General features: G+C 37.7%; 3 protein-coding genes across 4 annotated transcripts; all 3 read right to left on the reverse strand.

Moving 5' to 3' along the window:
* Positions 1-401: 401 nt before the first annotated feature.
* On the reverse strand, positions 402-7,457 carry LOC127181945 (tripartite motif-containing protein 16-like). Its single transcript, XM_051136982.1, has 7 exons — positions 6,764-7,457; positions 3,816-3,911; positions 3,441-3,674; positions 3,029-3,182; positions 2,871-2,933; positions 2,101-2,613; positions 402-829 (listed from the first exon to the last, which is right to left on the reverse strand). The coding sequence occupies exons 1-7, from the start codon at positions 7,349-7,351 to the stop codon at positions 402-404; spliced, it is 2,076 nt and encodes a 691-aa protein (XP_050992939.1). The 5' UTR covers positions 7,352-7,457.
* Positions 7,458-9,801: 2,344 nt separating this feature from the next.
* LOC127175083 (E3 ubiquitin-protein ligase TRIM16-like) lies at positions 9,802-15,033 on the reverse strand. The gene is made up of 9 exons (XM_051125938.1): positions 14,408-15,033; positions 14,083-14,178; positions 13,739-13,972; positions 13,305-13,431; positions 12,341-12,362; positions 12,104-12,177; positions 11,171-11,382; positions 10,801-10,966; positions 9,802-10,446 (listed from the first exon to the last, which is right to left on the reverse strand). The coding sequence occupies exons 1-9, from the start codon at positions 14,996-14,998 to the stop codon at positions 10,286-10,288; spliced, it is 1,683 nt and encodes a 560-aa protein (XP_050981895.1). The 5' UTR covers positions 14,999-15,033; the 3' UTR covers positions 9,802-10,285.
* Positions 15,034-15,470: 437 nt separating this feature from the next.
* On the reverse strand, positions 15,471-24,684 carry LOC127175074 (E3 ubiquitin-protein ligase TRIM16-like). Of its 2 annotated transcripts, XM_051125914.1 has the most exons (6): positions 23,973-24,683; positions 18,477-18,572; positions 18,129-18,362; positions 17,621-17,780; positions 17,265-17,309; positions 15,471-16,610 (listed from the first exon to the last, which is right to left on the reverse strand). In XM_051125914.1, the coding sequence occupies exons 1-6, from the start codon at positions 24,561-24,563 to the stop codon at positions 16,075-16,077; spliced, it is 1,662 nt and encodes a 553-aa protein (XP_050981871.1). In that variant the 5' UTR covers positions 24,564-24,683; the 3' UTR covers positions 15,471-16,074. The 2 variants fall into 2 exon arrangements, with proteins under 2 accessions (XP_050981871.1, XP_050981880.1); XM_051125923.1 differs by lacking the exon at positions 17,265-17,309 and having other exon boundaries at positions 17,549-17,780; positions 23,973-24,684.
* Between the last annotated feature and the right edge of the window lie 529 nt (positions 24,685-25,213).

Below are 25,213 nucleotides of genomic sequence, written 5' to 3' on the forward strand. Positions count from 1 at the left end.
TCAACTGTGTGTGTAATGATGCTGAAATTATTTGCTTTGATTAAAAAAAAGTTATGGATTTTCACATTTATTAATATTTCACACTACAGATGTGAAAGCACAAGATAAGCATTTGATCCATAAAGCAAAAGCAGAGACTAATATACATTTAATTAGTCAGAAATAAAACTGATATATATATTGATCTTATTCTAAACAATTGTTCATTTATATGTTCCAGTTTTTTCCCATTTTTAACTTTTTTATCCAAAATGTCATAACTGGATCTTTCTATGCATTGAAAGACTTCTACCATTCATACAAACTTGAATACAATAACCATCTCAAAATTCAATCAACAACTGATGAATAAAACCAAATCCCAGCTTTGCGTCACAATATTTATACAATTTCTACATCATCTATTTTGTCAAATGATTACGTTTCACTGATGAGCCTAGATTTAACCAAAACCCAGGATAGAGGGGTTGAGTAAATGTAGTCTGGACTCTGTGGATGAGGGTCATTGTGTCAGAGACGCTGTAGAAGCACAGAATTCCTGCTCTGTGATCCATGTACACTCCTATTCTACAGGAGCTGGAGACCACAGAGAGTTTAGTATGTTTGTTATTGTGCCAGAATGAGTAACCAGATTGAGTGCAGGACAATTTCCAGGACTGATCATTCAGTCCAAATCCACACTCATTTTTATCTCCCCACCTCTTAATGCTCTTATATGACACTGATATACCCACACTGTTAGTACCACTCCATTTAAACTCCCAGCGTGTTGTTGTACCTCTGTCAAATATTTTTTCAGTGTCCTCTCTGCAGAAATCCTCCAGTTTTTCTTTGAGTTAGGAGACAGACTTTCCAACATCATCAAAAGACAGTAGAGAACTGACACTGACAGAGAGAGACTGAAAACTCTAGAGGAAACGTACAAAGACAAAACCTTGTTCATTCACAGACACTGAGAGAGACCCTTCCATTCACAGCAGTTCAAAATGCTTGGATGTAAAAGGATCTCTTATCCTGTTATAGCCTTCTTATGTCATTCACAGTTCAAAAAAGGTTTGTTTTAGGAACATTGAAAATGGCGGGGAAAAAAATTACAGTAAAAGAATTTTCGTAGGGCCTGGATGTAGTTTTTAGCCCTTATGGTTTTAGCAATAGTAGAGTTGTGGTGGGCATTTGGAGATTTCAGCCTCTAATGCCCAGACATTTTGAGCATTGGCATGCACAGACCTCTGAAGGGGCAGGGGCAAAAAACTCTCTTCTGATCATCTTGATTCCAGCAGTCTGTAATGCAGCTCATACAGTAACTGTGTTCCTTCAGTCGATCCAGACAAATCGGACAGCTTAACTGATCCTGAGCCACTAAAATACGGCCTTCAGCCATTTCATAAGCACACAAAACAGCTTTACAACAAATATGTTGTGGTGTTCAGTCAACTGAAGTTTGAAATGGGTTCCTTATTCTGTGTTTAGAAGAGATGCTCCAGAATCTAGACCCATTTAAAAACTTTTTTTATATTTTTAGATTTTTTTTCAAATATATTTTTGTTTCAATCTTTCTTTTACATTTCATAAAAGACCATATACTGTTTAACAGCAGATGAAAATATTTGCAAGGGTGTTCTACAGTGTTTTTTTTAATATACATTTACATATTTTTTAAATGATTCACAAACTGTTCTGTTTTTTTTGCTTCAACATGCTCTAAAAGAAGAAACAAAATGCATAAGACATTCAAGTGAGTTTTTTTTAACATTCTACAGGCAATCTAGATAAATCAAGTAATCAAGCAATTAAAAAAGTTGTCTCTTGCACAAAACAACATGAAAACAGAGTTGACTATATTTGTTGATGATCTTTTGATCTATATGAGTCAAATACATCTATACCCAACACTGTACAAAATATTACACCAATTTAGTGATATTACAATAATTACCAAAAGTCATTGTCTGACTCTTATATTACACACAAATTTCTATTAGATTAGCAAATAAAATATAATATCTCACTCCTAATTATTTTGCAGCTCAGAGCTATGATTTCATGCTATTATTTGTAGAATCTCGACAAATACAATCTATTTTGTTTGATGTTGAATTTTTACTGATGAGCCCTTATTTAACAAAAACCCAGGATAGAGTGGTTGCGTGAAGGTTGTCTGGACTCTGTGGATGAGGGTCATTGTGCCAGAGATGCTGTAGAAGCACAGAATTCTTGCTTTGTAATCCACATACACTCCTATTTTGTAGGATCTGGAGACTGGAAAAAGTTTAGTCTCTATGCTTTTGTGCCAGAATGAAAAACTGGAGGGAGAGCAGGACAATCTCCAGGATTGATCATTCAGTCCAAATTCACACTCATTTGTCTTTCCCTGCCTCTTGATGCTCTTGTATGACACTGATATTCCTACCCCAGCAGTTCCACTCCACTCCACCTCCCAGTAACAGCGTCCATTCACACTCTCTCTACACAACACCTCATGCAGTTCATTAAATCTGTCTGGATGATCAGGATACGGCTGAACAGTTTCACTGCAAGTAGCCACTCTATCCCCCTCAGACAGCTGGACATTTTTATTCACTGTGTTCACATCCAAACTGAGTTGACAGGAATCTGATGGAATGAAAAATAACTTTTATGCAAGATGATTATATTCAGTAGTAAAAATTCAGATTTGTCTTATTTCTGCAAGCAGGCAAGTTTCTTTGAAAAACATTGTAAACATGTAAAATTTTACAAACACAAAATAATTTAATGATGTGTTTCTCGATGTGAACACTAATCCTTTTTTCTGTTCTCAGAGACTGATAGAAGACCCATAGATGGAGTGCCTCCTGTAGTGCAATGCATGTGTATTTTCATTGACTTACATTTTATGAAATCCTTGTGAACTGGCTTGTGCTCATAAAGGGGAATAATGTTGATGCTTGTTACTAAGGATATAAAGAGACAGATACTTCTCATGAAAAAAGTACATTATGTGTTGACAGACATATATTAATGAATGCAAATGACTGCTGCTTTTTACCTGTATCAGATATCTTTTTAGTCTCCTCTTTGCAGAATTTCTCTAGTTTTTCTCTCAGTTGAGAGACAGAATTTCTCACATTACCAAAAGACAGGAGAGAACTGACAGTGACTCCCTCTGTAGATCCAGGTAAGGTGGAGAGAGACTGAAAACTCTAGAGGAAAAATACAAAGACAAAAACGTTGAACATTCACAGACAATGAGGGAGACCCTTCCATTCACAGCAATTCAAAATACTTGGATGTAAAAGGATCTCCTATCCTGTTACAGAAAAAAAAAAATCAAATCAATGTAAAAAAAAATAAATATATAAATAAACACACACACACACACACACACACACAAAGTTAAAAATGAGCTCTGTAGTGATGAGACTTGCCTAATAACCACTGACCTGTTATTCAGATCTCACCTGTAGGAAATGGATGTGATCATCTGTTTGTGAAAGCTGCTGCAGCTCAGCATCTCTCCTCTTCAGATCCTCAATCTCCTGCTCAAGTTCCTTCAAGAGTCCTTCAGCTCGACTCACTTCAGCCTTTTCCTGATCTCTGATCATCTGTGTCACCTCAGAGCGTCTTGCCTCAATGGAGCGGATCAGTTCAGTAAAGATCCTTTCACTGTCCTCCACTGCTGCCTGTGCAGAGTTCTGTTACACAGATAATCAGACTGTTCATTAATGGGTTTAAGTGGGACAGAAACAACATACTCAGTTGACACATACTCAGAGATGCCAAATTAATCTGAAACTGCTAAACTGAAACATTTTAGAGAGGATCTCAAAACTCACCTTATGTGTTTTCACTGCTTCTTTAAGCTTCAGAACCTCTTTCTCTCTGTCTTGGATTTTCTGCTGGAATTTTTTCAGTGTGTTTTCCAACTGTTTCTGGTGAACAAGGAAGGGTCACTAAATATGTACGTAGAGCCAAAGCTGCCCTTCACATTCTTCACATTATGCATAGTCTTCTTAAATAATTGTAAGTAATTGTTCACCCAAAAAAAAAATTAGCTGAATATTACTCAGGATTAGTTCATTTTTTCATCAGAATAGATTTAGCACTGGTGAAATTTAGCATTCAACTACTTGCTCACCAATAGATCATCTGCAGTGCGTGATAAAAACAAATGGAAAAAAGAATAATCCACATGTAATCCGTGTGACTCCAGTCCATGAATTAACATCTTGTGAAGCAGAACTGCACATTTGTAATAAACAAATTCATCATTAAGATGTTTTTAAAGAGGTCCTGTTATGCTCTTTTAAGTCTTGATTTTGTTTTGGGGGTGTACTAAACATGCTCTCATGCTTGGTGGTTCGAAAAATGCATTGTTTTTCACATAATTTACATTATTACAATACCTTTCTCCCCAGTCTGGCACAAATGGCTTGATTAGTTCCAGGTTTGATGAATACCCTTCTTCCGAAAAATGAAATGTGTTGTGATTGGTTAGCTGTCCCACTGCGTTGTGATTGGCGAACAGCTTAGATGGTGTTTCAGTACTGCCACGCCCCTTGCCAAAGCAGCAAGTTCTGTCTGCTCCGTTATAGTTAAGGATATATTAGGGTATAGCTGATGCTACAGTAGTGTTGGGTCCTACTGTCAGCTTGCAAGATCACAGATACATGATATTATTGTGCTAATTTATTTAATTATTCATATGCTTAGTTTAATTGCCCCAAACCAGCATAAGGCTAAAAGCAGCCAAATGTTTTTAATATGACCTAATTTGTACTTATCATGAAAACAACTGAATAAAAGCATTGTAATTTACTAATTATAATGCTTACATTTCCTTAGTTATTCAAAAAGCGGGTACAGAAAACAACCATCATCACTGATTAGCCTAGCCTAGTCTAGTGCAAGTTTATACATTTAAAAAAACACTTGCGTTGTGAAGCTGTTTACACTGTATGATGAATGTAAAGCTATTTACACTGTATGATGAATAAATCTTTTACCACACATGTCTGCAGCGCTTTACAGCTCTGACATGGCCACCGGAGCTAATCGTGGCAACTAAACAGTCAATGGTTGTGTTTATACCAATCGTGCAATGGCTCATTAAAGCAGCGCAGAGAGCCACTTCTGGGCTGCTTTAATGAGCCATTGCACGATTGGTATAAACACAACCATTGACTGTTTAGTTGCCACGATTAGCTCCGGTGGCCATTACTAAAGTTAGGCTAATCCCCCACTTTGTCCCTACCCACCCCCCAACCATTAGAATTTCCGTAGGCAGGATTTATTTGAATGATATTCTAATGGGGTGCATTGTGACATCATAACACCCGGAAAACAACACTGTAGTCCAAAGGAGCCACTTGTTTTAGTCCTTGAAAAAGACATTTTTTAAAAAAACGAAGTAAGCTCCCTTTGGAGTGGACTTTGATATTTGTAACTTTGTAGATCTTTTTTATGCCCAAACATACACACCACACACTGGCTAAAATTCAAAAAGTGAAAAAGCATAATAGGATCCCTTTAACTGTTGCTTCCAGCTAAAATATGAGTCGTCTCATCTAAATGAAAAGAGAAATGTGCACAGATCAAGCATATTCCTATTATATTATGTATTGGATTTAAGATTGCAGCTTTAAATTAAAATGTCTGTGAGAAAGTGGGCTGCTGGGTGAATCTGAAGAAAAGCTGCATCCTGTAGTGGGCTGGTGTCTGAAGCATGTGTGATAAAACTCTGCCTGGCCTGTGACATCACAAGCGGGCACCCAGAAGTATAAAAGGGTGCCTTCTGAACACGTCACCAACTTAGCTGTCCGGAGGAGATGTGAAATAGGCTAGCCAAGGGGATGCAGTGTCTCTCAGGGCACTATGGTTACATGCACAACCCGAGACGTTCCCCTTCTAGGGAACTCACACTGCGTCCTCTAAAGGACACTTTGGGGAATGAAATGCCAACTATGCCATGTCGCATGCCTGTTTAGCTGGTTGGAGAGCACCAAGAAAATGACAGACATAACCTTTCCTCAGAAGGAGGCCAAGCCACAGATGCCTTGGCAGAAATGGGGAACCCTTTGAAAGAGGGACATCCAAACCAAGTTAGGAACACAGCTATCCTTAAATATCCTTATTATCCTCAGATAGCCACGTTCTTAGGAAGGGGGGAGTAGTCACCAAGCTGGAGTACAGCTATTCTCCAATAGCAGTCCTCTAAGATAAGACTGAAGTTCGCCCCGACCAAAAAAAGTGGGCCATCTACTTAAAACCCAAACAGGGAGACAACAAGCAGGGAGCTCAGTAAGACCACAACTTAAATACCCTAACAAGGGGTAACAAACAGCTATGTTCCAAAATATATTCATGCCCAGCGAGACTCTCCACACACGTATAAGAGAGGCACAGCTGGGCTAACTATAGCTCCGATATAGCAAGAAGACAACCAGATTTGGTCACGTGTTCAGTAGGCGCCCGCCCATGACATCACGGGCCACGTGGACCAATAGGATTGGAGTTTTTTTCCACATGTGCTTCAGACACTGGTCCTGCTGGCAGTCCCCAAAGTGTCCACTAGAGGAGGAAGCGTGAGTTCCCTAGCAGGGGAACAAATTCATCTCCATCTTGGAGTAACTTTTCAGCAAATTTTCATTTTTAGATGAACTACTCTTTTAAGATTTGTTATGCACTTTATATGTGTTTAATTATTGTGACACTTGAGTTTAATTATTTTAGAAAGTTTGTTTCAGCTAATAAATTTAACTTTATATCACTTTTCTTTTCCTACCTGTTTTTCTGTCCTCTCGACTACAGCTGCTACAGTGTCATGCTTTATATGTTCATCCATTGTACACAGATAACAGATGCATTTCCAATCAGTACGACAGTAGATTTCTAGTTGTTTATCATGTTTAGAGCAGATCATCTGCCGTAGTCGTCTAGTAGCATCGGTCACTTTGTGTCGTCTAATTGAGTGAAATTCCTCATGACGCTCAAAGTGAGTTTGACAGTAAGATTCAAAACACACAAGACAGGACTTGACAGCTTTGCGTTTTCTTCCAGTACAGACATCACACTCCACATCTCCAGGTCCAGCGTAACTGAGAGCCCGAGCAGTTTCAACTTTTGTCTTCTTCAGTTTCTCCACCATCTCAGCAAACACTAAATTCTTATTTAAAGCAGGTTTTGGAGTGAAGGTCTGTCTGCACTGAGGGCAGCTGTACACTTTCTTCTCATCATCTTGATTCCAGCAGTCTGTAATGCAGCTCATACAGTATGTGTGTCCACAGGGAATGGTAACTGGATCCTTCAGTACATCCAGACAGATCGGACAGTTGAACTGATCCTGAGCCACTGAAATACTGCTTTCAGCCATTTCAAAAACACATAAAACAGCTCTGCATTAGGTGTGTTGTGGTGTTCTGTCAACTAAAGATCAAAATGAGTACCTTATTCTGTGTTTGAGAGAGATGTGTGCAAAACAGGTGTGTCTCTAAATGAGAGTATTTTACTGGCAGTAGATCAATTATACTCTGTGTGACTCCCTCAATAAAACTCAAAAAACAGTATTTACCAGTTTATAAGTTTAAAATTTAGTAAATGCATGTTTACTCATACTCTTAATGCTCTAAAAATCTAAACACATTCAAATTTATATTTATATATTTTATAAATATATCTATATATTTGTCTTAGCTTTTTAAATTTTGTAATTAAAGACAAAGCCCTGTAAAAGCCACATACTGTTTAACAGCAGATAAAAATATGTGATATGAAAGGAACTATCAGTTATTTACATATTAAAAACATTATGTTCACATTATTTTAAATACATTCTAATTATTCTAAGGATTTTTAAGTAATATTTAGTAAAAGCCTCATGAATTTTGATCTTCCTATTAACTGAGACTTTCGAAGGCAATAGGGAAATGGGGAGTGTCATCTAATGAAAAATCAAATAGCAGTAATCAAGCAGTATAAATAAACCTTGACCTGCATGAAGAAAGAAGTTTGTATGCATCTTTATATGCAGATGATCTTATAACCTATATATAGTGGACTGTAAAATCTGTACCCAACATTAAACCAAATCTAAGGACAATAAGGTGAGGTCTGAAGGTCAAAGTCAAAACAAGTAATACTGGATCAAATCAGCAGTGTTGGGGAAAGTTACTTTTAAAAGTAATGAGTTACCATATTGAGTTACTCCCTAAAAAAGTAATTACGTTACTTAGTTACTTTTTATGGAAAGTAATGCGCTACTTTACTTTTGCGTTACTTTTTGAATCTGGACAGGGCTTGCTTGTTTGTTTTTAATATAAAAAGTTCTATTTTTGGCAAAAGTAAAAGCCTTTTCACACCAAAAGCCTCAGGCTTTGAGAAAAGTAAATTCATGTCTGTACAGTAGAATGCAGAAGAAAAAATGTCAGCACTTCAGAAATAAAAAAAGAGAAAACAAATGTTAGATTATACTGAGTAATTTTTGCTTATTAGTATGGTTAAATTGGATCATCAAAGGTCGGCAGCAAAGACATTGGTTAATAAAATGGGATTAAATGCATAAAAGATATTTGTATTATTTAACATATTTAATTATTGCAGGATTGCGTCATATTCTGATTGAATTTCACTGTTTTTATTCATTTTGAGGAATACTGAATCTGTTTTTTGTGAGTGAGATGAATTAATGCATGTTCACTTTTATTCTAGAATTAACATCTTTCTCCAGGTTTCTCTCAACATGGGGACAGAAGAGCTTTTAATTAATAAATGGGGGGAAAAGTAACTGCCGTTACTTTTTTGAAAAAAGTAACTCAGATATTTTCAGTTAAAAAGTAATGCGTTACTTTACTAGTTACTTGAAAAAAGTAATAATATTACGTAACTCGCATTACTTGTAATGCGTTACCCCCAACACTGCAAATAAGTGACATTGCAGTATTTAAAGCTAAGTTGCAAGTGAAAAGGCAGGACATGTAATTAAAAATATCTACAGTTAATGTAACTGAATATTAACATGGTAGATAGCTTAGTAGAAAATAAAGGCCTCTATAATTTCTTTATAGGCATCTTAATTCACAGACATTGCAGTTTATTGGAAATCTTTCATCTGGTGTTTTTCAGACTCAGTAGAAAGGTCTCTTTACTGTGTCCTTAATTGCCTGCCGCCTATAAAATGTTAGTGTCTTAAGGACTCTTCCACAGGTATATTTGCAATAATTCAGGTCAAACTGCTGAACTGATCACTGTATCCAAATTCATTTTTAATCGTGTGTGTTATCACAGCCTGTTTCAGCTCCTGAAGCTTCTGCTGCTGCTTTCCCAAATTCCTCTGTATGTAAATCAATAAATTGTGAAATAATAGCCTACATTTGTATTAAATCCAATATTGTTATTTTTTCAGTTACAGTGCCCACTGCTCAGCATAAATGAATATACCCCAACAGATTTCACAGAAAATCTCATCTCATCACACTTTTAAATAATACTTTCTATGGGATCCTATATAATTAAATATTTGTGCAAGTGTGGTTTATTGTTTTAAAATTAGATTAGCCAGTACTAAAGGCAAAATTAGAACTATTCTAACAAAGTCATTTAAGATCATGGTACAAAAATGAGTAAACCATAATGAACGTGTGAAGTTGTAATTAACAGGAATTCAACACCAGTTGAGTCTAATCAATCATCACACAGGTGGGCACAGGATAATTGACAATTAAGAGAGGTATTTAAGAAAGAAAATGCACTCCCATAACGCTGCTAAAATGGCACCACATGGAAAAGAAAAAAAGTCACAAAACCTGACAAAGAAAATATTTCTTATCTGGCACAAAAAATGCCAAGGTTATAAGATGTATATAGATGTAGCTGTATGTCATCAACTTGTCTATTCAATGTCTACAATAATTGGGGCTGCTCTTAAAAATCAAGGAGGCCATACAAAATATTAGATTTAGTTGAATTTGTTGTATGGTGTAATCATTTTTGCAGCACCTCAAATGAATTTAATGTATTGTTTTTCTTATCCTAACGATGTTAGATGACCACACTCTTATGTTAATAATAATAAATGTATTTAAAACTGGTCTCATATTTACTTTCGAAGGGGGTGTACTCATTTGCTGAGCTCTGTATGTATACAGTTGTATACAATGTATTTTAAAGTATACATACATACATTTAAAGTGTAGTTACTTGAGCAGTTTTATACCAAAAAGTGTACTTTTTTGTAATATTGCAATATTTCTGTGCTACAAATGAAAGTTTTTTCAACATATCCATAAACTGTGTAAAATTGGTGCCAAGCTTAAAAAGTGCTGTAGAAGGACAGAATTCCTGCACTGTGAGGGGGAAGGTGATGTGAGGGAGGAGAAACCTGCATCCAAGATGGAGGAGAAAGGCATCGTGCAGTACGTGCTAGAGATGCGAGATCGTCTGGAGCGGTACAGAGAATAAGCCAAAGAGAACCTACAAGAAAAACAGCAAGCACAGAAAAGGTGGTATGATCAACACGCCAGGCTACGACAGTTTCAACCTGGGCAGAAAGTATTACTCCTGTTGCCAACATCAACAAGCAAGCTACTGGCTAAATGGCAAGGGCCATACTCCGTGGTCCGCAAGATGGGGCCAGTAACGTATGAAGTGCATCATCCGGACAAGGGCAAGACCAGGCAGACCTACCATGTGAACCTGTTAAAGGAGTGGAAGGTGCCACCCGGTAAGGAACCAGAAACATCGCTTCTGGTGAGGAAGGTGGAGGTGGAAGAGGAAGAGGAATCTGAGGATGCAAAAAGACAGCCGTCTGTGGTGAGTCTAACTCACCTAGAAGACTCCAAGAGGGAAGAGCTGCAGCACCTCCTGAACGAGTTTCCTGCTTTGTTCTGTCAGAGGCCTGGACGGACTGAGCTGGCCCAACACACCATCCACCTTTCCGATCCATCACCATCTCGCCAACATCCTTACCGGGTGCCTGAGAGGCTGGTGGAACCTTTGAAGGAGGAGATCAAGAGATCAACACTCCTATTCTACAGGAGCTGGATGGCACAGAGAGTTTAGTCTGTTTGTTATTGTGCCTGTATAAGCAACAGGATTTAGAGCAAAACAGTCTCCAGGAATGATCATTATTTCCAAATCCGCTTCCAGTTATGTCTCCCTTCCTGTTAATGCTCTTATAAGAGACTGCTATACCCACCCCATTCTCACTTTCGTTCGCACTCCACTCAACCTCCCAGTAGCAGCGACCTTTCACCCTCTCTTTGCACAACACCTCATAAAAGTTGTCAAATCTGTCTGGATGATCAGGATACGGCTGGACTGTTTTAGTGTTAGTAGCCACTCTATTTTCCTCAGACAGACAGAGACATTTATGTGCTGTGTTTTGATCCAGAGAGAGCTGAAGGAAATCTGACAAAGATAAAGTACATTATGTGTGTTTTAGTCTGCCAGTTTTTACAAAGGAAGATATTGCAGTATGAATCTGTTTATTTGTTGTGAAGAGCATCTTCAACAGTAAAGAAAATAAAGTATACGGTATACAGGAAACTACAGTTGCTGTGAAAATACATAATTCCTGAACTTCCTGTAGTCTAACTGGAACAGACTGACAAACTTGAATGCAAAATGGACTGCTGTGGACTATATTCAGTGATATGGAAACAAAAAATATACTAACTTCTAAAGCGAAATTTGGCCAATTCGATAATTTACTCATCTGTCACAATACTGAAATGTTTTTGAATTTGTCTTCATTTGGAGTCTTTTCTTAACAAGTATTTTATATAAATATCATTTTTATATATGCTTTAGATAAGGCATTAGGCAATAAATAAATAAATAAAAATAAAAATTGGTGCACTGATGATTCTTGCACTCTGCACTACAAAAATGTCTTTAACTGTACAAACTGTAGAGGAACTCTAACATTCTTTATCCCAAGGGTTTTCTAGCATTTATAAAACCATGACATTTAGGTGCACAGAGGCAGTTTATACGAAGAGTGTACAATGCCAATTTTTAATGTTAGGAAATTATATATTATCAGTAAGAACACAAGTTATTTTAAACCATTAAAAAATGAAGTCCTTCTGTGAGTGCAATATGTGTTTGTGTTTTTGTACTAACTTACACAGTAGGAAGTCCTTCCTGGTCTTGGGCTCCTTCTGGTAAGTACCTATGGATAAAGAGACAACATTAGAGTAACTGCAATGTAAAAACTTTTCAGGTTAATTTCTAACATGTATCCTCCTCTTTCCACATTACAGTAGCTCACTGTGACAGCACCAGGCCAATTTCCTGAACAGTGAACAAGCATCTTTGACAAACTTTAAAAAGGCTGTCATATAAAAGAAGTGTCTCTGTGAACACAGTTTGTGTTTTTGTACTAACTTGCATGGTAGGAAATAGGGTTGTATCGTGTATCGACGATCGTCCGAGATATTGCCTGTTGCTGATGTCTTTGAGGATAGCAAGACGATTATTATTATTATCCGTCAAAAATAGACTAACTTTAGCAATACAGTGCAGAAAGCCGCTTCTGGGGCACTTCAGAAACTTGCTGCGAGGTGGCTGGTATAAACACAAAGGCGCAAATCACGGTGAGCGGGAGGGGGTGTTTCGGATGGGAAGCATGCAATCTGTAATTGTGTGCAGTTGCTGACACTCGCGGAAGCGTGCAGTTGCTTTCTTATGCGCGCTGTTTTTTGGGTTTTACTTTCACTTTCGAAATCGATTCCGTTCAGCAAGGATAGAAAAAGGGGGGCACAGTAACTCGTTTTTGGGGGAACGACCCCGCTTTGCGCCGCATAAGTGTTCAGTGTAAATAAGGGGTGTGAAATGTATTCATCATACAGTGATGTAACTATTGTATTCACTTATGGTACTGGGAGTGTTGTGTTTTTTAAAGTGCATAAACTCGCCGCTAGACTAGGCTAGGCTAGTCAGTGATGATGTTTTTTGATAACAAATGTTCTTTGCTCGTTTTTGTAACTGCTTTTTGAATAACTAAGGAAATGTAATGCTCTATTAAATTATCATGTTAAACACAAATTGAGTCATATTGAAAACATTAGGCTGCTTTTAACCTTTTTCTGTTATTGGTTCATTTCCCGGCAATGAAACTAAGTAAATAATTAAATAAATTAACACGATAATATCATGTTTTGGTGATCTCACAGGCTGACGATAGGACGATATGAAAATTAAGCATATTGCCCAACAATACTAGTAGGAAGCCTTTCATGGTGTTGGGTTTAGACTTGTAAGTAATATTGATTTTGTAAATACTGTTTCTTTACCTTGACAAAATATCTTTTCTATCGCATCTTTACAGAAGTCCTCCAGTTTTTCTTTCAGTTCAGAGACACATTTCCCCACATCTTCATAACGGAGGGCAGAACTGACAGCAACTGTGGAGATGTCTGTATAGTTTAAGGGTTCAGAGAGAGACTGGAATCTCTAGAGAGAATAAAAATATACAAAGACACACACACAAACCTTAATTACCTTAACACCCAGGTTTTGACTGTTTGACTTTGTAGGATGTTCCAGCACCAGTGATTTGTGGGGTTTCCTGGTCTGTTCACAACCTCTGGTCTAGCTGTATGTCTGCTGTATTCATGTTAATACTTTTTCATGGGTATTTGAGGGATAATATTAGCATTCTTAATTGGTGTTCAAGTAATTGTCACTTACAATATACATGTACATTACCAAGTCAGGTTAAATCATTTTTTTTCTCTTCTTTTTTTTGGATCTCTGTTACCTGTAGTAAATGGATGTGATTGTCAGTGTGTAAAAGCTGCTCCAGCTCAGCATCTCTCCTCCTCAGAGCATCAATCTCCTGCTCCAGTTGCTTCATGAGTCCTTCAACTCGACTCACTTCAGCCTTTTCTTGATCTCTGATCATCTGTATCACCTCAGAACGTCTTCTCTCAATGGAGCGGATCAGTTCAGTAAACATCTTCTCACTGTCCTCCACTGCTTCCTGTGCAGAGCGCTGTTATGATGCACAGAATCATTCAGTTTAGTCTTTTAGCCACAGTGGGCTTCAGTGGGATTGCTTTTCTAACATTAAACATTTAATTTTCTTCTCTGCTAATAACTCACCTTATTAGTCTCCACAGCCTCTTTCAGATTCTGAAGCTCTTTCTCTCTCTCTTGGATTGTCTGCTGGAAATTTCTTTGTGTGTCTTCCAACTGTTTCTGTTGAACAAATATAAACAGCTGGTAGAACAGCTATGGCTCTATTATAAAATATTCTCGTAAAGTATTATTAAGGTTCGTTGTATACTTGTGTTTCATTTAATCATTTATTCATTTAGTTTTTTTAGTTTTTTTTAGAAAGCTCTGGAATCTTAGTTGTCCTGTACATTTAAATAATTTTCAACTTTTATTTCCTATAACTTTCCTGGAACTTTATTTCCTTCCCTACCTGTTTCTCTGTCCTCTCTGATGTAGATGATACAGTGTCATGATTTTTATGTTCATCCATCGTACACAGTAAACAGATACACTTCTGGTCAGTACGACAGTAAACCTCCATCAGTTTATCATGTAGAGGGCAGATCATCTCCTGGAGTCGTCCAGTGGCATCAGTTATCTTGTGTCGTTTACCTGTGCGAAAAGCCTCGTGACACTCAAAGTGAGTTTGACAGTAAGACTCCAGACACAACAGACAGGACTTGATGGCTTTATATTTTCTCCCACTACAGACGTCACACTCCACATCTCCAGGTCCAGCATAATTCAGAGCAGGATGAGCCGTTTGGACTTTAGCCTTCTTCAGTTTCTCCACCATCTCAGCAAACACCACATTCTTGTTTAAAGCAGGTCTTGGAGTGAAGGTCTGTCTGCACTGAGGGCAGCTGTAAACTCCTTTCTGATCATCTTGATTCCAGCAGTCTGTAATGCAGTTCATACAGTAACTGTGTCCACAGGGGATGGTCACTGGATCCTTCAGTAGATCCAGACAGATCGGACAGCTGAAGTGACCCTGAGCCTCTGAAATACTGCCTTCAGCCATTTCAGAAGCACATAAAATAGCTCTACAATAGGTATGTTGTGGTGTTCGGTCAACTAAAGATTGAAATGAGTACTTTATTCTGTGTTCAAGAAGGATGTAAAACAGGTGTGTCTGTAAATTAAAGTATTTTATTGCCAATTATAAAGTCTAAAGTCCACTGTGTGACTCCCTCACTGAAACTCAAAAACAGTAGTTACCAGTTTATCGGTTTAAAATTTAGCAAGTGTACCTTTACTCACACTCTTAATGCTTCAAAATCTGGGCATATTCAAAAACATTTTAAATGTGTTTTTTTAGTATTTCAATTTTGGCATTACAGACAAAGCCCGGTAGAAGTAATGTACTACAGAAGAGAGAAAATGTTTTTGAATAAAGAAAAAGGTTTTAAAGCAAAATGTGTTTGAAGAAAGAAAAAAGAAAAAAAAATAGGTGAAAGAGAAAAATAAAGGATATAACACTATTTTTTTCCCATTTTAATTTTTTTGTTTATTTATTTATTTTCATATTGCAGTCCAGGGCTTCCATAACATACTGTTTAACAGGAGATGAAAATATGTGATACAAGAGGAGGTATCAGTTATGCATACCAAGTAATAAAGTGAGTTATTTCATTCACATTATTTTTAATACATTCAAATTATTTTACAGATTTTTAAACAAGTAATATTAAGTAAAAGTGCATTTCGTTTATCCTTACAGAGCACACTTAACTGAGACTTTTAAAGGCAATAAGGAAATAAGTGTCATATAGAGAAAAAAACAAACAGAAGTAATCAAGCAGTATAAACAAACTTGATCTGCATGAAGAAGGAAGCTGTTTGGTATTTGTATGGCAAAATAACATAAAAAACAGTGTCATCTTTATATGCAGATGACCTGATGACTGTAAAATCTGTTCCCAACATTGGACCAGATTTAGGACAATAAAGTGACACCCGAGGGTCAGAGTAATACTGGACAAGTAATACCGGATAAAATAAGTAAAAGTGTAATACAATAAGTAAAAACCACAGGCCATATAATTAAAAATCTGTCACAAATTATTAAAATGTATCAGTCTAATCTGGGTAGCATATTTAAAGATGACAAAGTTTCACTCTTATGCCTGAACTTAGCCAAAACCCAGGATAGAGCGGTTGAGTGAATGTGGTCTGGACTGTGTGGATGAGGGTCACTGTGTCAGAGACGCTGTAGAAGGACAGAATTCCTGCTCTGTGATCCACATACACTCCTATTCTACGGGAGTTGGGCAATACAGTGACCTTAGTCTCTTTGTTATTGTGCCAGAATGCGGAACGGGATGAAGAGCAAAACAGCATCCAGGACTGATCATTATTTCCAAATCCGCTTGCAATTCTGTCTCCCTTTCTGTTAATGCTCTTATAAGAGACTGCTATACCCACCCCATTCTGATCGGTCGCACTCCACTCAACCTCCCAGTAGCAGCGTCCTTTCACGCTCTCTCTACACAACACCTCATATAAGTTCTCAAATCTGTCTGGATGATCAGGATACGGCTGGACTGTGTTATTGTAAGTAGCCACTCTATTTTCCTCAGACAGACAGAAACATTTATGTGCTGTGTTTTGATCCAGAGAGAGCTGAAAGAAATCTAAAAGATAAAATACATTATATGTTTTAGTATAGTTTTTACACACAAATATATTTCAATATGAATCTGTTTGTTTGTTATGAATATACATAATTCGTGTAGTCTAACCGGGACACAATGACAAACTCTACTGCAAAATAGATTGCTGTGGATTGTGTTCAATGGTATAGAAAAATATAATATACTGACTTCTAAAGAAAAATTTGGTCTATTCAATGATTTACTCATCTGCCAGTATGCTATATGAATATTGATAATATATGTGGTTAATTTACCAGGAATTTACCATGGTTTTCTTTGGCAAAACATTTAAACTATACTTTGCTTTGCATTACATAAGGCATGAGGCAAAAAAAACAAAACAAAAAAACAACAACAAAAAAAACAACAATTGGTGAACTGGTGATTCTTACACTCCATGCTACAAAACTGTAGAGAAACAATTCTTTATCCCAAGGGTTTGTAGCATTTATACATCTATGGTGACATCATTTAGGTGCACAGAGGCAGTTTTCACTAAGAGTGTACAAGTTTTTAGTGTTGTCTCTCATAAGCAGTAAGAACACAAGTTATTTTAAACCATTTAAAAATGATGTCCTATAAACGAAGCGTTTCTGTGAATACAATCTTATTTGTGTTTTTGTACTAACTTACACTGTAGGAAGTCCTTCCTGGTCTTGGGCTCCTTCTGATAAGTACCTATGAAAATAAACAGAAAACATTAGAGTAACTGCAATGCAAAAACTAAAAAGTACACATTTCATATTCATTTCTAATATGCATCCTACTTTCTCCATATTACTGTACCTCACTGTGACTGCACCAGGCCAAGTTGCTGAACACTGAACAGGCATTTTGTTATCTATTAAAAAATGCTGTTCTATAAATGAAGTGTCTCTGTGAACACAGTGTGTATATGTGTTTTTGTACTAACTTACATTGTAGGAAGTCCTTCATGATTTTCGGTTTAGACTTGTAAGTAATATTGATTTTGTAAACTGTTACTTTACCTTGACATAAAATTTTTTCTATCTCATCTTTACAGAACTCGTTTAGTTTTGCTTTCAGTTCAGAGACAGATTTCTCCACATCTTCGTAAAGGAGGACAGAACTGACACTAACTCCGGAGATGTCCGTATATTTTAAAGGTTCAGAGAGAGACTGGAATCTCTAGAGAGAATAAAAATATACAAAGACAAATAAACCTAATTATCTGCATACTCATCATCCATATTCTAATTAATTTTAATTAATCAATCATTAGTGACTATGTAGCATGTTCTAGCACCAGGATTTACAAACATGTATTTGTGTGGTTCCCAGGCCTATAAAATTCACAACCTCTGGTCTAGTTGTATTTCTGCTATATGCATGTTAACAGTTAGCAATTTATTTCCTTTTAATGGGCAATAGAGACACTAGAGTTTTTACCTGCTGTTCAAAATTGTCACTTACAATAAAAATTACCAAGTTAGGTTAAAGTTAGAAAAGGTGACAAGAATGGCTACTGTTTTTTACCTGAAGGAAATGGATGTGATTGTCAGTGTGTGAAAGCTGCTCCAGCTCAGCATCTCTTCTCCTCAGACCATCAATCTCCTGCTCCAGGTGCTTCAAGAGTCCTTCAGCTCGACTCACTTCAGCCTTTTCTTGATCTCTGATCATCTTTATCACCTCAGAGTGGCTTCTTTCAATGGAACTGATAATTTCAGTAAAGATCCTCTCACTGTCCTCCACTGCTGCCTGTGCGGAGCGCTATAATGACACACATAGAGAATCATTCAGTTCAGTCTGTTAGCCACAGTGAGCTTCAGTGGGACTGCTCTTTTAACATCCAGGATGTATTTTTCTCCTCTGGTCATCACTCACTTTATGAGTCTCCACAGCCTCTTTCAGATTCTGAAGCTCTTTCTCTCTCTCTTGGATTCTCTGCTTGAAATTTCTTTGTGTGTCTTCCAACTGTTTCTGTTGAGCAAATGAGAATATATATATATTTATTTGGCACCCAACTTTTGGTAGCACCCCCTTTGGAAAAAATAACTGAAATCAATCGCTTCCTGTAACCATGAATGAGTTTCTTACACTTCTCTACTGGAATTTTGGACCACTCTTCTTTTGCTAACTGCTCCAGGTCATTCAGATTTGAAGGATGCCTTCTCCCTGCTATTTTAAAAAAATCTCTCCACAGGTGTTCTATGGGATTCAGATCTGGACTCATTGCTGGCCATTTCAGAACTTTCCAGCACTTTGTTTGTAACTATTCCTTCAGTGCTTTTTGAAGTGTGTTTCGGGTCATTGTCCTGCTGGAAGACCCATGACCTCAGCTTTCTGACATTGGCCACTACATTGCACCCCAAAATTCTTTGGTAATCATCAGATTTCATGATACTGTTGACACAGTCATGGCATCCAGTGCCAGAAGCAGCAAAGCAACTCCAAAACATCTCAAAACAACTCCACCATCTTTGACTGTAGGCACTGTTCTTTTCATTGAAGCCCTCATTTCTTTTTCTGTAAACAGTGCCATTATGTATGAGGCGCCACGTAGGATTTAAATCAAACTTCGCTTATCAATACATACATAAAACACGTGCATATACACCTAGAAATTACTTGCATATACACGTATACTGTTGGATGTTCAAAATATATATATGAAATACACGTGCACACTAATATGAAATCCATACCAATACATCTTTTATTAGTAATGAATACATATACACTTGTGAATAACTTGTATATACATATAAACTTAACGCATGCATACGCTAAAAAACACTCACAGCTTATACGTATAAACTTGATCCATGCATATACACCTAAAAACACTCGCACATACATATAAACTCGTTGCGCGCATATACACCCATACAACAATCACGCAAACATACAAAATACATTTCAGGTAAGACGCATGCTTGAGTTGTGTATATACATATATGCAAGTGATTTCATATGTGGATGTGCGTGAACTTTTCAGTGCAAACGGAAGCAGCGGCACTTCCGGCGGAATCTCCAGATGCCGAGGCATTTTAAAACTCTTAACGTGACTTAATGCATTAAAATAGTGTTTTAAAAAGACCTTTAATATAGCATACGATGTACCAGGGGCGAATTTCCACTGGGCACCGGTTCAGCACCGCCGAGAGTTCGCGCGATCGTTCAAACCAAACTGAAACTAAAACGCGCACGCGCCTTCAAAAGCAATTTTAATACCCCGCGTTTAGAGCGCGACTCCCCAATGCGTGTAAATTAGGCTACATAACATATTTCGGATGTTATTAGTATGTAGGCTGTAATAGGTTGTGTAGTTGTCTATAGCTCTCTATCATGTTTGAAATGTGTAGTCTCTGTTTGCACTTTGAATACTGAGAGAGTAGCCTACTATGGCTGCACTTATTGTTCGCACTTAATACGATTAAGAAAGGACGGTTTATATATAGTTAATGCTCATAATTCATGTACAGTTCTAAGGTCTGAAGAGACTTATGAAATCATACAGGAGAGAATTAAGCCAGTCAGTTGAGTTTGTAGCAAAACTTTTTATGGTGCTTGAGTGTTGTTGTCTTTTACTCATGGGCGTCGGAACCATTGAATGTGGGTGGGACAGGACCCACCCACTTTTAAAGACCAATGATATCGGACCCACCCACTTTTACCGTCTCTAATTCGGCGAATATGTCTGCGCACTTTTTAGAGCGCCATCAGTCAAATCCACTGCACACGACGAATGCGCCAATAGATTAAGCTCCATGCTCACGGGATTAAACAGGCAGCATCACGGGTGGAGGAGTGGACGGAGCGGGCGCATCAGGCGCAATCATCAAACATATTTCAAAGGAAGCGGGCGCCAAGGTCCTGACCGCTTCGCTGTCTTTACTGGGTGTATTTAGGGAATACTCGCGCCTGCTGCACTTCTGTAACACAGCAAAGTAAATAAAGCATCTGAGTGTATCTGCTGCTCAGATACACCTAATCCTACCCGATACTTTATTCAAACATTTAGATTAGTTCCTTCATTTTTATGTTTATTGAAAACAAATGCCTTTCCGATGTAAAATGAGATGTGAAAAGGCAGAATAATGATTTCGGCAATAGGTGGCCGCGAACTCGGGTCGTTTGCGTCAAAAACACTGGCTATTCGCTTTACCGCTTACGCCACTGGAAACACATTTAAGTTGCCGTTTTGTAGTGTTGTCACGTTAGTGCGCAGAGGTAATATACATAGTAAAAGGCACCACACTACAGAAAATGGCATATACCCTCCCCACCCACATTTATTTTGCTTTTACTGCATGTGATAATTCATACTCAGAAAGTAGAACAGAACATAGGTAAAACAATTTAAATAGAGACCAAAATTTTTCAAACATCATAGACAGCTATAGACAACTACACAACCTATAATAGTGTATGGCGTGGAGTTTTAGCTGCCCGTGGGTGGATGTAAATAAAGACGACAGACTTGAAAATACCGACGACTAGTAATTTTTACTGAGCAAAGGCCTAGAACTCGGGAAGAGATCAACACTAATCTCTGTGCCCGCCACAATCTACTCTGCTCTCCTCCTTCACATTATAAGACCCTCCTTCTCAGAGGACGCAACACCAAAATAAAAGTCCTTGACAGAAACATGCAAAAATAGAATACAATTAATATTAAACAAACAACTTCACAATAGCCTACATACTAATAACATCCTAAATATGTTATATAGCCTAATTTGCACGCATTGGGGAGTCGCGCTCTAAACGCAGGGTATTAAAATTGCTTTTGAAGGCGCGTGCGCGTTTTACTTTCGGTTTTGTTTGAACGATCGCGCGAACTCTCGGCGGTGCTGAACGGGATTTTGAAAAGTGCCCAGTGGAAATTCGCCCCTGGTACATTGTATGCTATATTAAATGTCTTTTTAAAACACTATTTTAATGCATTAAGTCACGTTAAGCGTTTTAAAATGCCTCGGCATCTGGAGATTCCGCCGGAAGTGCCGCTGCTTCCGTTTGCACTGAAATGCCTTCCGTTTACACTGAAAAGTTCACGCACATCCACATATGAAATAACTTGCATATATGTATATACACAACTCAAGCATGCGTCTTACCTGAAATTTACTTTGTATGTTTGCGTGAGTGTTTTATGGGTGTATATGCGCGCAACGAGTTTATATGTATGTGCGAGTGTTTTTAAGTATATATGCATGGGTCAAGTTTATATGTATATGCGAGTATGTACAGGTGTGTCTGCATGCAGCGAGTTTATATGTATCTGTGCGTGTTGTTGTAGGTGTATATGCATGGATCAAGTTTATACGTATAAGCGAGTGTTTTTTAGCGTATGCATGCGTTAAGTTTATATGTATATCCAATAGTTATTCACAGTGTATATGTATTCATTACTAATAAAATATGTATTGGTATGGATTTCATATTAGTGTGCACGTGTATTTCATATATATATTTTGAACATCCAACAGTATACATGTATATGCAAGTAATTTCTAGGTGTATATGCAGGTGTTTTATGTATGTATTGATAAGCGAAGTTTGATTTAAATCCTATGTGGCGCCTCATAATTATGTCCTTTATCAAAAAGCTCAGCTTTTGACTCATCTATCCATAGTACGTTCTCCCAGAAGGATTGTGGTTTTGTCACATAAGTTTTGGCAAACTCCAGTCTTGGTTTTATATGCCTTTGTGTCAGCATTGGTGTCCTCCTGGGTCTCCTACCTTAGCGTCCCTTTTTATTCAGATGGGGACGGATAGTGCGAGCAGACGCTGTTGTACCCTGTGTCTGCAGATCAGCTTGAATTTGTTTGGAAGTTAATCGGGGTGCTTTATCCACCAATCGAACAATCCTTCGTTGTAATTTTTCATTAATTTTGCTCTTCTGTCCATGTCCAGGGAGGTTGGCTACAGTGTCATGGGCTGATGATATTGTGCACAGTGAACACAGGAACATTAAGATCTCTGGAGATGGACTTGTAGCCTTCAGATTGTCCATGTTTTTCCACAATTTTTTTCTCTCAAACCTACCGACACCTCTTTACACTTCTTTCTTTTCTCCATGCTCAGTGTGACACACAACACAAATGTTGAGTCAGATTTTCTCCATTTTAACTGGTTGCCGGTGTGATTACTATATTGCCCACACCTGTTACTTGCCACAGGCGTGTCTAAATACAAATTACAGGAGCATCACATGTTTAAAAAGCAATTAGGTGTGTTCAACTTAAAGCAGCGCTGCGCAGCTCGATCAAATTCTGACTTAAAGCAGTGTATGCCGGTTAGAAATTTTGTCCGACTTGAGGTGGTGCTGACGCCTCGTGACTGTCACGTGTCGCATCCAAGTACCGCGATAGCGATTCCAGAGCAGCCCACTGACTCAGCCAGCGCAGTTTCTTCAAAGCGGCTGCAGGAGCTTTGATGACCACATGACTGTTTCACGATTGGCCATAAGAACGATCACGTGTGTTTTGGGTTTATTCTAACATCCTCAAGTCCGACAATGCTGACAAATCTGTTTTTTTAGAACAATAAAAGTGTTTTTACTGTAGTCGCAATGTTATATTGAGTCAGATCTATCATAAAACACTGATAAAAGCATATATAACCCCACTTTATTAGTATTTAAATAGTATATGTTTATGTTGATCATTATTCTTGTTCAGATGGCACTGTATTAAGCAGTGTATAAAAACGTGTTTCTGTTGCTCATGAAAACGCTTTTGAAAAGTCTGTGCATTTGATAAATATTGCATTTAATTCACTTCATCTGTGATAGTGCATGCAAACCCTGGTGAAAAAACTACCTAATCAGCATTCCAGCATCAACACATACCTACCAGCATATGCTGTTTTTTTCACCAGGGAACACCGCGAGAGCGCCACTAACGAGAGCCGAAAGTGTCCGTTTTCAACTCCGCCCGCGACTGCTCTCGGCTCTTGTTGATCGCCATCTGTAGCCGTAGATGAAGTCGAACACACCTATTATTTCTTAAAATTTTGACAATTTTGTCCAGTCCATTTTTGAGTTCTGTGTGAAATTTAAGCAGGTTTGACTTTTCTTTGTTTTTTGTGTTGTTGCAGTGCAAACAAAATCAGTAAGCACATGAATACCACACCATTTGTAATTGGAACAGTTTTCTCAGAGAAGTGTTTTATTTTCTAACAGAATTGCAAGGGTGCCGATATTTTTGGCCATGACTGTACACATAGACAGCTTGTGGAACAGCTATGGCTCTATTATAAAGTATTCACTCAAAGTATTATTAAAAATGTTGTACTTGAGGTTTCATTTAATCACCGTAAATGTGTTTTTTTTTCTTCTTTTTTTTTTCTTTTAACTTTATTTCCTTCCTTACCTGTTTTTCTGTCCTCTCTGATGTAGATGATACATTGTCATGATTTTTATGTTCATCCATCGTACACAGTAAACAGATGCACTTCTGGTCAGTACGACAGTAAACCTCCATCAGTTTATCATGTAGAGGGCAGATCATCTCCTGGAGTCGTCCAGTGGCATCAGTTATCTTGTGTCGTTTACCTGTGCGAAAAGCCTCGTGATGCTCAAAGTGAGTTGGACAGTAAGACTCCAGACACAACAGACAGGACTTGATGGCTTTATATTTTCTCCCACTACAGACGTCACACTCCACATCTCCAGGACCAGCAAAACTGAGAGCAGGATCAGCTGTTTGGACTTTGGTCTCTTTAAGTTTCTCCACAACTTCAGCCAGCATTGTATTTTTACCTAAAGCAGGTTTTGGAGTGAAGGTCTGTCTGCACTGAGGGCAGCTATAAACTCCCTTCTGATCATCTTGATTCCAGAAGTCTGTAATGCAGTTCATGCAGTAACTGTGTCCACAGGGGATGGTCACTGGATCCTTCAGTAGGTCCAGACAGATCGAACAGCTGAACTGATCCTGAGCCACGGAAATATTGGCTTCTGCCATTTCACTGCACACAAATAGACAGAAAAATACAGTGGTTTATCTATACTTAGGTTTCACTTTCTTTGAAACGAGGGCTGGAATAGTTTGCAGAGACGTGTGCAAAACAAGAACGTCCGGTATGACTCGCCTATATTTACTATCGATAATAAAGAATATCCACTAGGTGTCAGTCTCACACTGAAGCCAGGGCTGAATGATGGACAATGGAAAGAGACTCATCTTTTCGTCAGACACACAGATTCACCCAAAGCAATTAAGTACAGTTAGTGTACATAATGCAAGTTATATCAATTAGTCAAACTAGAGCAATTAATTATAAATGTTTTTTCGTCACACAATTCAGCATATACAGAGCTAAAGCAAATAAATAAATAATAATAATAAAAAAACACTAGAACGTACTGGGAAAAAAATACTGGAAATTAATATTTATAGCATTTATACACAATACATAATGAGTGTTTTTACATCTATAAACCATTAAGAAAAGAAAATATGTTCATTCACCTTTTATCTCGTAAACATATTTGGTAATTTTTTACTTATATCTGAATGTACAGCAGATTAAATTAAACTATCAAAGTGGCTTTTATTATGTTTGCTGTGAAAACCTAAAAAAAGGTGATATCCTGTATGAGATCACACAAAGC

Source organism: Labeo rohita, chromosome 2, assembly GCF_022985175.1.
Source record: "Labeo rohita strain BAU-BD-2019 chromosome 2, IGBB_LRoh.1.0, whole genome shotgun sequence".
In the NCBI taxonomy this organism is placed as follows: Eukaryota; Metazoa; Chordata; class Actinopteri; order Cypriniformes; family Cyprinidae; genus Labeo; species Labeo rohita.